The sequence below is a fragment of the Tympanuchus pallidicinctus genome, unplaced genomic scaffold (genome assembly GCF_026119805.1).
Source record: "Tympanuchus pallidicinctus isolate F22 unplaced genomic scaffold, pur_lepc_1.0 scaffold6, whole genome shotgun sequence".
NCBI classification, from domain to species: Eukaryota; Metazoa; Chordata; class Aves; order Galliformes; family Phasianidae; genus Tympanuchus; species Tympanuchus pallidicinctus.
In genome coordinates this window covers 43,670,412-43,682,766 of record NW_026294780.1, presented here as the reverse complement: position 1 = coordinate 43,682,766, position 12,355 = coordinate 43,670,412, and the positions used below count along the sequence as shown (strand labels likewise).

At 44.8% G+C, this 12,355-nt stretch overlaps 1 protein-coding gene and 1 long non-coding RNA gene across 16 annotated transcripts in view; one reads left to right on the top strand and one right to left on the bottom strand.

Annotated features, from left to right (window-relative positions):
- Nucleotides 1-8,921, bottom strand: part of LRCH1 (leucine rich repeats and calponin homology domain containing 1) — a 119,125-nt gene extending 110,204 nt beyond the window's left edge. For 7 of the 15 annotated variants that reach the window (XR_008201929.1, XM_052664538.1, XM_052664544.1 and 4 more), the window contains exon 1: nucleotides 8,512-8,920. Coding sequence is in view for 14 of the 15 variants with exons in the window: in XM_052664538.1 (XP_052520498.1) it covers nucleotides 8,512-8,761 (250 nt within the window). In the remaining variant the exon portion in view is untranslated. Of the gene's footprint in view, nucleotides 1-8,511 lie in introns of all 15 variants that reach the window. The other 8 variants (XM_052664540.1, XM_052664545.1, XM_052664541.1 and 5 more) reach the window with 7 other exon arrangements.
- A 75-nt stretch (nucleotides 8,922-8,996) lies between these two features.
- LOC128071678 (uncharacterized) lies at nucleotides 8,997-9,706 on the top strand. Its single transcript, XR_008201976.1, has 2 exons — nucleotides 8,997-9,199; nucleotides 9,326-9,706. It is a non-coding gene; the product is annotated as an uncharacterized LOC128071678 (long non-coding RNA).
- The last annotated feature ends 2,649 nt before the right edge of the window (nucleotides 9,707-12,355 follow it).

Here is a 12,355-nt window from a genome sequence, read left to right as displayed (position 1 = left end):
AAAAGCTACCTTACAGCAGCACCATAAAATTCTCAGCAAGCTTCTAACTAAGAGGGTCGGAATTCCCACAAGTTCAGCAGAACATGAAACATTTTGTGCATCTCCAGAAGTGAGTGCAAATCTCAAGCTTCAAATTAAATGCAGAACTAACCCTCACTTGGCTCTGCCAAGATCATCTTCTCACTCTTAAGTTTTGACTCCTTTCTTCTTCTTTAAAAACTATTTCTCATACGGAGTAGGACAGAAGGAAGAGAGACTGTTATTGTTATTTCTATTTTTAAATAGTTAGGAGGTTTACAGATATTATGGTGCTCTGTACCATACAAGGAAAAAAAGGGATAAAACAGCAAGCTGGCCAGCAAGATGCCCTTGGGGAAAAAGGGTGGGGAGAAGCACTGGCATTTTAGAACTGTTCCCACAGCGATGCATCTCCCCACAAATTTAGTAGAAAGCAATTATTCCTTCAGAAGCTTAACTCTCCAGTACCTTTGCAAAGATCACTTTACAGGGACTGGAACTACTCTGTTGCATGGGTTTTCTGTCTAACAAAATACAGTCTGTAGAGTGCCATCAGAAATCAGGAGACAGACCATCCATCTCCACTTTGCTACTGATCTGCACTCTGGCTTCAGTGAAGGCACTTCTGGCTCTTTCAATTTTGCATATTATTAAATTAAAAAATAAACAGGTATGTTGTTTTCATAATTCTGGTCTCACAAGAAAACAGTAACGATACTTCTCTCTCCTGTTTCAGAAGCGCCATTTAAATTCTTAAGTCATACTGATTTTAGCTGTGGTTTTGGTATCTAACCAGTCTGGGAATTTTCTCCAATCTGGCAGATGCCTCACAAGCAGAGCCAGCACAACTCGCTGCCAGAGGAAGCTGCTCATCCCATCCTTCCCAGAATGGTCATTCTGACATGCAACACACAAGTACCAAAGCCTTGGCTGCTCTTGCAACATTGTAGGCAGTGCCACTGCTGAAAGCCACTGGCCTTCTCTCCTGCAGGCAAATGAATGTTAAGCTTTCTAAATTTAAATTCAACAGTTAGCCTTTTAAAGTATGAATTTTCAACTATTACTTGCAGCACAAGATCTGTAAATGTCATCTATTTGTCAAATCATTTCCTCCACGCTTTTCTAATCTCTGTTCACAAAATTCTGATGGCTAACTTAACTGCTCAGAAAATCTGTTTTTCCTCAATTTTGCCAACACAAAGTATTCAAAGCTACTTCATTCAGTCAAGAATGTACAGCTCACCTGCTTGCTTGCAGTCCCATTCCACTTGCAGTCCAGAAGGCCAACCATATCCTACCTGGCAACAAAAGAAGTGTGACCAGCAGGGAGAGGGAGGTGTTTCTGCCCCTCTACTCTGCTCTCATGAGATCCCACCTGGAGTACTGCATCCAGCTCTGGGGCTGCCAGCACAGGAAGGACATGGAGCTGTTGGAGCAGGGCCAAAGGAGAGCCACAAAGATGATCAGAGGGCTGGAGCACCTCCACTATGAGGACAGGCTGAAAGAGCTGCGGATGTTCAGCCTGGAGAAGAGAAGGCTCCAGGAGAACCTTATAGCGGCCTTTTAGTACCTGAAGGGGGTCCACAGGAAAGTTGGGGATGGACTTTTTATAAGCGAGTGCTGCGACAAGATGAGGGGAAATGGTTTTAAACAGGAAGAGGGTGTATTTAAAGTAGATACTAGGAAGAACTGCTTTACTGTGAGGGTGGTGAGGTTGTTCAGTGAGGTTGTGGATTCAAGGCCAGGATGGGGCTTTGAATAATCTGTTCTATAGGAAGGTGTCCCTGCCTATAGCAGGGGGTTGGAACTGTGTGATATTAAAGGTCCCTTCCAACCCAAACCACTTAATGATTCTTTCACTTCCACCACTTCATACAATTCCACTCAGTATTTCACACATTTTTTCCCCTCATTTCTTACCTTCTGCCTCTGAATAATATCCTCTTCACACCCTTTTTTCCTAGTATTTTCTGATATTCATTCTACTTTGGCCCAGTTGATTCTGCCCTGGTCTCTTCCTCTCACTCAAGTATTTCATATCTTCAAAACTCTTACATAGTAACTGTAGTCAGATTCACACTGCCTTTCCTGCTGTACAGATGTCTAAACCAAAACATCTTTTGCATGAAAGACACAAAAGAAACAGACCAGAGGAATGAGGAAGAGGAGACACACAAACCACACAGGGCTACTCTGCCTCTACCTCCCAACAAGGCTTGTGACCACATGAACGTCTTTCATTAAAAACACAGCAGTTCCACTAAAAGCACACGAGAAGTGTAGCACTTCTACCACCACAACAGCACTTTTGGAGCTCCGAGTCAGTCATCTCCAAGGCAAATGGGCCAAGGACACACAGTGACAACTCCATAAGAGCAATCAGTTTTCATCCACGAGCATGCAGAGTATGGTCACGCACACTTTGCCAGTTCTAAGTAGGGCTGTTTAAAAAACAGCCACCCTAAACTGAAAGTTAACATTAAGGGCAAGGGTTTGATGAAGAGCTAGCTGAGCTTGCTGCAGCTGGAATTCAGATGTCCCACTCTCCTTCCAGCTGTGATTTCTACACTGTCAATATCTTCTACTCTCAGCTGTTGTACGTTTGGAGCTTCCCTGATGACAAAGGAAGTCAGACAAAAATTTTAAAAATAATAATAATTATTTAAAAAAAAAAAAACAAAAAAAAAAAAAAAAAAAAAAAAAAAAAAAAAAAACAACTCCACTCTGGGGAAGAAGGTGAATACACAGCCCCTGCAGAGTCACCGGTGGAAAGCCATTAATCTGCCCAAGCCGCATTCTGAAAGGGTAACCAGGCAATTGAGTACTTCTAATTTGCTTTCATGTAACAAAAGCCACCCCGAGCTACTTCACTTTATTCAGTGCTGAGAAATGCCTACCGGCACCTGCAAAGTCACTGACCGCAGTTCAGCCGTGAATATAAATCTCCTGTCAAAGGAGGTAACTTCCAGAAGCACAACTCGCTACATTCTACACAGCAAAAGAGCTAACGGACTCTTTTCAACAGGAGTCAATAGTCTTAATGCTTACATGATCCACAAACCAAGCGGACACACACTGCCTTGGGGAAGTAAAAACAGAACCAAATGGCTTCAGAGTGGCACACAGCAGCTCTAAGTGCCTATGTTTATGGTCCTTCAAATCCATTTAATTTGATAAAGCTTCTTCACTTCTTCACTTCCATTTAATTTGATTCAGCTTCTTGCCCAGGGAGGTGGTGGAGTCACTGAGCCTGGGGGTGTTCAAGGAAAGGCTGGATGTTGTGTTGAGGGACTGGGTGATCTTTTAGGTCTTTTCTAACCTTGGTGATTCTATGATTCTATGATTCACGAAGGGAGCATATAAACAGCTGTTTATGAGGGTGGATAGTGATAGGACAAGGGGGAATGGTTTCAAACTGAGACAGGGGAGGTTTAGGTTAGATATTAGGAGGAAGCATTTCCACTTCCTCTGGAACAGGTTGCCCAAGGAGGCTGTGGATGCCCCATGCCTGCAGGCATTCAAGGCCAGGCTGGATGTGGCTCTGGGCAGCCTGGTCTGCTGGTTGGTGACCCTGCACATAGCAGGGGGTTGAAACTGGATGAGCATTGTGGTCCTTTTCAACCCAGGCCATTCCATGAAATATCTCAGCATTAACCTTATGAAATATCTAGGGAGCACTAGATGGTTAAAACAGATGTCCAGACAGACCACGTTATGAAGATAAAGTCTGAAAACTGCATTTATGCTGCTAGATAAATAGTATCAAAATTATGCTCAGTTTTTAGCCTTGATATAAACACAATAATCTCAAAAGAGAATTGCATCCCATAAGTTCTGGCTGCAGAGTAACATTCAACTCACTTGTGAGAATAAAGAAGCACACTGCCTCCTCTTCACTTAATACACAAATAACATCTTAAGTGTAAGGGAATAAGTAAAAATAAAAATCTTCAAATAAATACAGGAAGGTTGTAGAAAGGGACCGGCTGTTGAATATAAGAAGAAATAACTTTGGGGGCTTTTTTTTTTTCCAGCTGCCTAGTTAGTTTTACAGTGTTGTTTTATTGACAGGAATTTTGGATAAGATAATCAAAATATAAAATCCAGCTACCCTTTTAAGGAAAGCGACATATTCGAACCTCATATCCAAATAATAACCAAATACTAGGTTCTGTTTGATAGCTACTGTGGGCTCATGAAAGTGTCCAGTAGCACAAATGAACAGGTCTGCATTGTGACATCCTTCCCAGTGCAAAGAAGCCAAAGAACATTTAGAGGAGTCGCAAGCTTCTCTCCTTTATGTGCCTAACCCTGCAAAGGATGGAACAGGGACCTGGGAGAAAAAGTTCAGCGGATCTATCCTCAAACAAGCTGCCAAAGCCTACAGACAGAGGTTGGAGTGATACAGGCAGCCCTGGATACACGTTTAAATATCAACTTTGAGGCTTTTTCTTCTTCTTTTATAAACTAACATGCTTATAGCATTCCCAGTGGTTCTGAGGAATATAATTGCATACTATTACTTAAGAACTATGTGATTATTGCGCCGCGGTCTTCTGTACAAGCTACCCTGTAATAAAAGTGATAAGAATAGCATTTATTGTTTTTGAAATGTTTTTTTGCAATGCATCCACACTGATGTGGTTTAAAACATCTGACTACACTCAAGATCCTCTACAGAAAGGATGTACTTTCTTCTAACCATATTGCACACCACGCAAACTCTCTCCTGCATTCACGATACTGCCAGATGATTCAGCAGAGTGGGTCGTGCTCAGCTCTTGAGAAAAACTTTCAGAAACAAGAAGGAAGAAAATCTGAAGCATGGAGAAGGCTCCAGGGAAATCTCATTGCGGCTTTCAAGTACTTGAAAGGAGCATGTAAACTGGGGGGAGGGGGGGGGGGAATGGATTGCTGTTTATGAGAGTGGACAGTGATAGGACAAGTGGGAATGGTTTTAAACTGAGACAGGGGAGGTTTAGGTTAGATATTAGGAGGAAGTTTTTCACACAGAGGGTGGTGATGCACTGGAACAGGTTGTCCAAGGAGGTTGTGGATGCCCTGGAGGCATTCAAGGCCAGGCTGGATGTGGCTCTGGGCAGCCTGGTCTGCTGGTTGGCAACCCTGCACATAGCAGGGGGTTGAAACAGGATGAGCATTGTGGTCCTTTTCAACCCAGGCCATTCTATGATTAGAAAGCCACATACACAATCACAGCAAGACGTATTCAATGCAAAGGAAAGTTACAGAAGAAAAAGACATTCCAAAAAACTGCATTAACAGAAACTGACAAGTGACAAGCCTCTGCAGTTGCTGCAGAATGTAACTACTGTAAGAACTAGAAAAGTCAAGTGAATCGCTCCCAGCTATTAAAGCAAACAGCATAAATTCCTTTTGCAAATTTACCAGTTGCTACATAAAGTCTGACTCCTAACCTCAAGAAAACAAAAACAACATTAACAGAGAATTTCAAGTTTAAGACTTCAATCTTCCTCAGACTTTTTTTAAAGCACTAAAAACATTTGCAGAAGACAAGCTTGATAACATTTTATTAAAGTCTGGAGACCATCATTTTCTCAACCCATGAACTCTCTGAGTACCTAAGGCTAAGACACTGTCAAGATGCAGACAGGCTTTCATTCTTTTCAAAATCCCCTTCTCCTCAGAGAACTCAATCCCCTATGCTTGTCTTCTCTCAATCTTGGATTGGCTTCATTTTTCTGTGAGATTGGCCCTCTTTAGCAATCAGAATGACTATTCCCACCCCAAACATGACTTCAGAGACTTAACAGTACATCAAATCCAAAAGTAAAAGTCACTCACTGTAGGGACATATCGCAAGTAGTACAAGAAAGCACCGTTTTTGTATCATGCACATTTATGGAGAGGAAGTGAGAGAGAAAATTCCCATCAAGAGTTTGTCCTGAGAGTTACAGAAAGCTGGACTTAAGCCAAGCGTCTCCTCTGTTTATATATTCTACTTATGTAATGTAACAAGCGAAAAGGAACACAGATTTTTTCAGAAGGTTTCAACACAGGACTGAACTGACAAGGCAAACAATTCCCACTAATCAGTAACAACATGCTGTTACAAACAGAAACATAAAGTAACCATAGATTAGCACGTGGCTTTCCTAAACGGGAACAAGGAATGAAGGACAGCTGTTACAGAACTGAGCCATGGGCCACTTCACACGGCCACTTCCACAAAGCAAAAAGAAAAGGAAACACCCATTTGACATTCAGTTACGTATTCAGTATTGTTTGTGTAAATTCTGATGAAAGCACATTCATGCTTGAAGGCAAAAACTACTTTTCTGAGAATAAAACTCTATCCTCAACAGAAAACAGAATACAGAAGTATGTAACAGACATGTGCTACCTACACACACAACACACAGCTCACACTTGCAAAGAACATACCTGTGCAATATGCAAACATGCATTCATTACCAATCAAAACTTTTTTTCAGTAAGTAATTTGTTCTACCAACAACTTGGCTTGAGGTAGCGCTGACCCAAACAAGCTTACCTTTCTGAATTTCCAAACTACTTATCTTATATCACAGCATGCTTTCACTAGACCACAGCTTTAAGAACAACAGAGATAAAACGTCTTGTTTTGGGAGACAAGCTGATGGTCATTTTTTTCTGCCTGTATGCAGTTCTATTACCGTGCATCTTACCGCTTTAACTACTGCATTTGTCATCGAGTTACTTGTCAGTATGGCAATTAATGCTACCAATTAATAAGTTTCATTGATAAATGAAATTTCCCTCATGTTTCTCTTTTCTCTATAAGAGTGCTCACACAAACTGTGAAATCCATTCAGCAACAAGTGACAGAGCTGAAGAAGAACTAAATGTGAAGTACTGGAGACACTACTCTGCTCCCTACAGCTGAGATAAACACCAGCAGGCATTAAGCAGCTGTTTCCACAGAGAGAAACACACAGACATCCTCATGTGCAGGGGTGAGAGCTGAGGTTCATGTTATCACATGCCTGCATGCAGGTATAGCACCTGCTATTCTGTGGGACAGGAACAAGTGATTACTTGCCTGCTCCTTTACTGTTACAACACAACTATCTTCAGCAGGCAAATGGGGACACAAAAGGGCACGTGGAGGTGGTACAGTAAATATCTTCAGAGCATACCAACATTCTTCTAGTGTGGGTTTGTACAGCTCTACCAAGTGACGCTATGCAAAGAACGAATTAGGTTCCAGCCCCTTGCACAAACAGGGGCAGAAAACCAGATTATGGTCCTCTGTTGGGAACTGCTCCTAGAGATGTGAAACAAGTGGGCATTTTCCACATTGGAAGGAGGCACAAGGACAAGGTGAACACAGACAGCAAACGCTTCCCCTCCTTACACCTTTCTGCAAGGCTATTAGGCCTATCTCTTCTGGGAATGTATGTAATGATGGTGTCCCCCACTGTAAAATGAGTACATCTAAAGATGATGATTTTTGCCTTGAAAGGCAGCATTACATACAGAGGTGGAAATACTGCTACCTGACTTTGTATAATTCTACTTACACAGTCGGATAGTAATAGGATAAGAAGGGATGGCTTTAAATGAAGAGGGGAAAATTTAGGTGAGATGTTAGGTGGAAATTCTGTACTCAGAGTGGTGAGGCACCGGAACATGCTGCTCAGTGAAGCTGTGAGTGTCCCATCCCTAGAGATGCTCAGGGCCAGGTTGGCTGTGAATCCAGGCAGCCTGATCTCATAGATGTCAACCCTGCCACAGCAAGTGGTTGGTGTTAGATGACCTTTAGGGTCTTTTCCAACCCAAGCCATTCTATGACTTTAAGCATACAAGACTGGCTATCAACCCCGCTGCCTGACAAGAACCATTTGTGGAAGGCAGCTCCCTGAAGAGCAAAAGTGCTCCTATTGCCACCTCCACGTGTAGCGGAACATATTAAGAAGCATTCGAATGCATCTTCGCGTGGTTACACACAGACTTGTGCCCCTCCACGACAGGTGAGACACGGTGAGAAAGTATCCAACCAAACACAAACGTGTTCATCGCACAGTCACATCCAAAGGCGGGCTCTGGGGAGGCACGGAGACCTGCAGTCCTCAAGGTTAGTGCAGAAACCAGGCGTGAGCCTGAACCTCACCCCCCCCCCCCCCCCCACACACACACACACACACACAATCTCACAGCTCTGCCTCGCTCGATGCAAAAGCAGCCTACAAGTACATGAGTGTGCGTGTGGGGAGGTGGGGGGTGGCTGCAGCCATCTGGGAGCCGACACCTCCCTCAGGCAGCGAGCTGAGCTGGGGGCGAAGATAAGGGATAAGCTCCACGCACAGCGATAAGGTCCACGCAGAGCTGTTCGCCCCAGAGGTCGAGGTGGGAATGGAAGCAATGCGCCCGAGGGGGCGAGGGCGGGGAGAGAGGGATCCCCGCAGAGATTTAATCTCCTTTCCTCGCCTCCTGAAGGTGAGACCCCGGCCGCCCCATCCCCTCGGGTCTCACCTGCCCGCACCGTGTCGGAGAGGTCGTGAGTGAGGGCGGAGGCGCTGCGCGGGAACTCCTTCAGTTTCCTGCCGCTCAGGTTGAGCCCCCCGGAGTGAGCCGCTTCCTCCAATGCCCGCTCCAGACCGCGGTTCAGAGGCTGCAGACCCAACGCACCGCCGCCGCCACAGCCGCCGCCGCCCACCCCGCCCGCTGCCACCGCCAGGGCAGCGGCGGGGAAGGGCTGCGGCTCGCTTCCCAGCGTCGCCATCTTTCCCCTCGCCGAGGGGAACGCCAGGGGCCGCCGGAGCTGCCTCTCTCTCCCTGTTTCCTCCTCCTCCTCCTCCTCCTCCCGCTCGCTCCCCGTGGTAGTGAGGAGGGGGGGGGGGAGCGGCGGCGAGAGCAGAAGGCGGAGGCGAACGGGGCGGGCGAGGCGCACGCACTACGCATGCTCCGCCTCGCCCCCTCCGCTTTCCCTTTCCCCAAAGGCGACGCGCAGGGCGGGGCACTGTGGCGCCACCTGCCGGCTGTGCGCGGAGCAGTCCGTAGTGAAAGCGCTGTGCAGACGCCGTGAGTGTGCTGAGGCGGGGAGCCTCATTTGAAAATTAAAAGCTGTGGAGGCTCCTGCTGCTGCACCTGGTAGGCCCTGCGGAGCTCCTGCCCTGAAGAAGGACTTTCTGAGGTTCGCTCCAGCCACAGGCACAGCCTTGTACGTGTGCATGGCTCCTGGGTTCTGGTCTGTCACCACTGTGGGTGACAGATCTGCTGATCTCTTCAGCTCAGCTTTCAGTGGAATGACTTTTCTGAGACTGTTCGGTGGTTGTTTTTTTTTCAGCTTTGCAAGAGTGGGAGAGCAGTGAGTCCTCATGCTTTCACAGCACTTGAAGATCTCAGTGCGAAGAGGGAGCCTGGACACCATCATGCATGACTTGTGCTTTGCAGCTGCTACGCTTCCCTCAGTTCCCTGCACTGTGATGAAGGATCAGTGTTAAACCAAAGCCTCCTGGCTCCAGGAAGTTCAACAGCAAGAGCTACGGGACAAAAGGAGGCAGGACTGCCACAAGAAAACTCCTCTGGAAAACAGAGATCACCACAAGCTTGACAACAACAGCAAGAAACAGCCCTGGTTAAATGAGGGAGAATGGGTGCTGGGGGTGGACCTGTTCAAATAGCAGCGTTAAAATGCCCATCAAAAATTGTGCCTTACAACCACTTAGCTCTGAGCGTCAGCATTTTTCTTTTATATTGGGTGTACGTTACAGAAGTGCTTCAGGCTTTTTCAAATAGGGTAGTCTCACAGTAAGGAAAGAGCTGTAAGGTTAGATGGGTAGGATTATTTTACTGTGAATACTTTTACACTGCACATATATTAGCAGCCCCTCACTAAATTCAAGTCCGAACTGCCCTCACTGCAATTCTTTGGGTGTGATAAAGAGATTTTGGGTTACAGAATAACAAATGCAGTCTCCTGCTAGTTCAAGGAAGTTTTGGGTGCACCAGAGATCAGTTCTTAACATTGTTACTTGCAACAGCCTCTAGCTGAAGAAGAGACCTTCCCCAAGGAGCACAACTGTCACCTCATCCACAGTTGTGTCCGGATATCACATTACTTTTGACAAAGCTTGGTGGTGGCTTATTAAGATAACATTTCCCACAGATTTCCATTAGTCACAGCATATTTTGGCTTTGTTCCAGCTTTGCGTTGCTACTGGAAGAAATAAGGAAGCAGATGAATAGCTACATCTTCTCAGTGATTTGAAGAGAAGTGTTGAAGAATAGTAGATTGAGCTGAATAAGCTGTGAATAAAAGCAACTGCCAGGCTTCCTCTATAATGGATTTTTTTTTTTTTTTAATTTAAATTTAACAAACTAGGTAGTGAATTCTTTTACAGTTAGAGATGCAGATCATAGAATCATAGAATCACCAAGGTCAGAAACAACCTCCAAGACCATCCAGTCCAACCGTCCACCTATCACCAACATTTCCCACTAAACCACATCCTGTAGTACAACATCTAAATGTTTCTTAAATACAAATGACCTTGTACAGGAGACTTCCTGTATATTAAATCCCCCAACACACACAACTTGCTTTTAAAATTAGTAATATGAAGCTATGCAGTCAGCTACATTTCCTGGAGGTGTTCAGTGCCAGGCTGGATGGGGTCCTGGACAACCTGGTCTAGTGAGTGGTTGGAACTGGATGGTCTTTAAGGTCTCTTCCACCCAAGCCATAGTATGATTCTATAATTATCAATGTAATGGTGGAAAATAATATAGCACTGAAACTTCTATATCTGTTTCTGACTGTTGTGTCAAATCTCAGTCCATTCCTGCAGATGAAAAGCATCAGAAATAGCAAAAAAAAGGTCAGTCACAGCAGCACTGATTTCCTGTCCCCATACAGATGTCCATGTAAACTCTGTGTATTGCCTTGGGTTGGACTGCAACGTCAGCGCAGTCTGACATGGCAACAAAGCTGAACTGGTGGTAACTGCCATTGTAGGCAGCCCTTACATCCCTTACCCCCCGCTGTGTGATCTTGCCATTTCCTATATGACAATGTTTGTGTTTGTCTAACCCTTCAGTGAGCAAACCTGGAGACTGAGAGCAGCTTAAAAATTCAGTCTAGAAGAACAAGAAAGCAATGAGTGCCCTTCAACGAACATTGCAAATGTAGCAGAGGACAGAAAGATTCAGAAGAAAGACTACATGAGTGTAGCAGAGGAAGCTGACTTCAGAGGGTGACTGTTCTTCTAACTGGGTCACACATGATGGCTGTGATAGGAAAAATCCAACTGGAGATGAGCAGAAAGTACTGTAGCTGAGGAAGGCCATGTGCCACGAATCTTTGAATTTTTTCTGCCTAGACTCCTAAATTGGCAGAAAGAAACAAAGGTCCATGTGGCTAAAGAAGATCAGAGATGCCTCACAAAGTAATGTGTGAACTCAGTAACTTCAGCATACACATGTCCCACTCACAATGTTATTTAGAGGTGTTAACATGAGGTAGCTCACAAACAGTCGGGTTAGAAGGCTTTCTTCAGGTGAATATCCCAGGCAGACAGTTTGCCTGGAGCACAGGCAGCAGCAGCACATAAACATGAGGCCAAGCAGAGAATGGGCATCACTCAAAACATGAGGCCGCGTCAGTTTGGAGAGACACAGAAGTCATAGCTAAGAAAACCCCATTTATACATCCTTGACAGCATAACTGAAATGGCACTGGGACTAAGAAAATGATCATTTGAATCCCGAAAGAAAGAGAATGCAGGCTGACACTTCGAGTGCCACAGGTAAAAATGCGCCTTTCAACTGAAGCACAAGTACTGATCCTGCTTACAGTATGCCTAAGGCAATTGCTTCACAGCAGACACACCAGCAAAATGAATAGCTAACCCAGAGCACACCGTGCATGGCAGTTTCCTTGCAACAAAGCTGCTAAAGAGAGTTGGAAGGGCGAAGAAACTGTGCCAGGAGACAGCTCAGACAGATCCATCTCTACAGCACATGCCTCACAGAACATTCAGAGTAAAAAAAAAAGGAGGGGAGGGAAGGAAAGAGTGCAATGAATTGACAGACATAAGAGATAAAGGCAATGGTATTGATGCTGCTATACATCTATGGGTACAACAGGGAAGAAAGGTGGGAGAAATCACAAAATCACCAAAAGCTCTGCTCTCAGCTATGAGGTCATGCAAACAGACCTAAGGGTAAAATAAAACCAAGATGAAACTGTCTTAGTATCCCTGAAATATCTGATTTGAATAAACATTTAAAGGCAACACAATACATGCCCACACCTGAAGTATTAATTTAGTTCAAAGACTAATAGCAGCTGTAAACTAGCAGAGTTTCTTCCAAG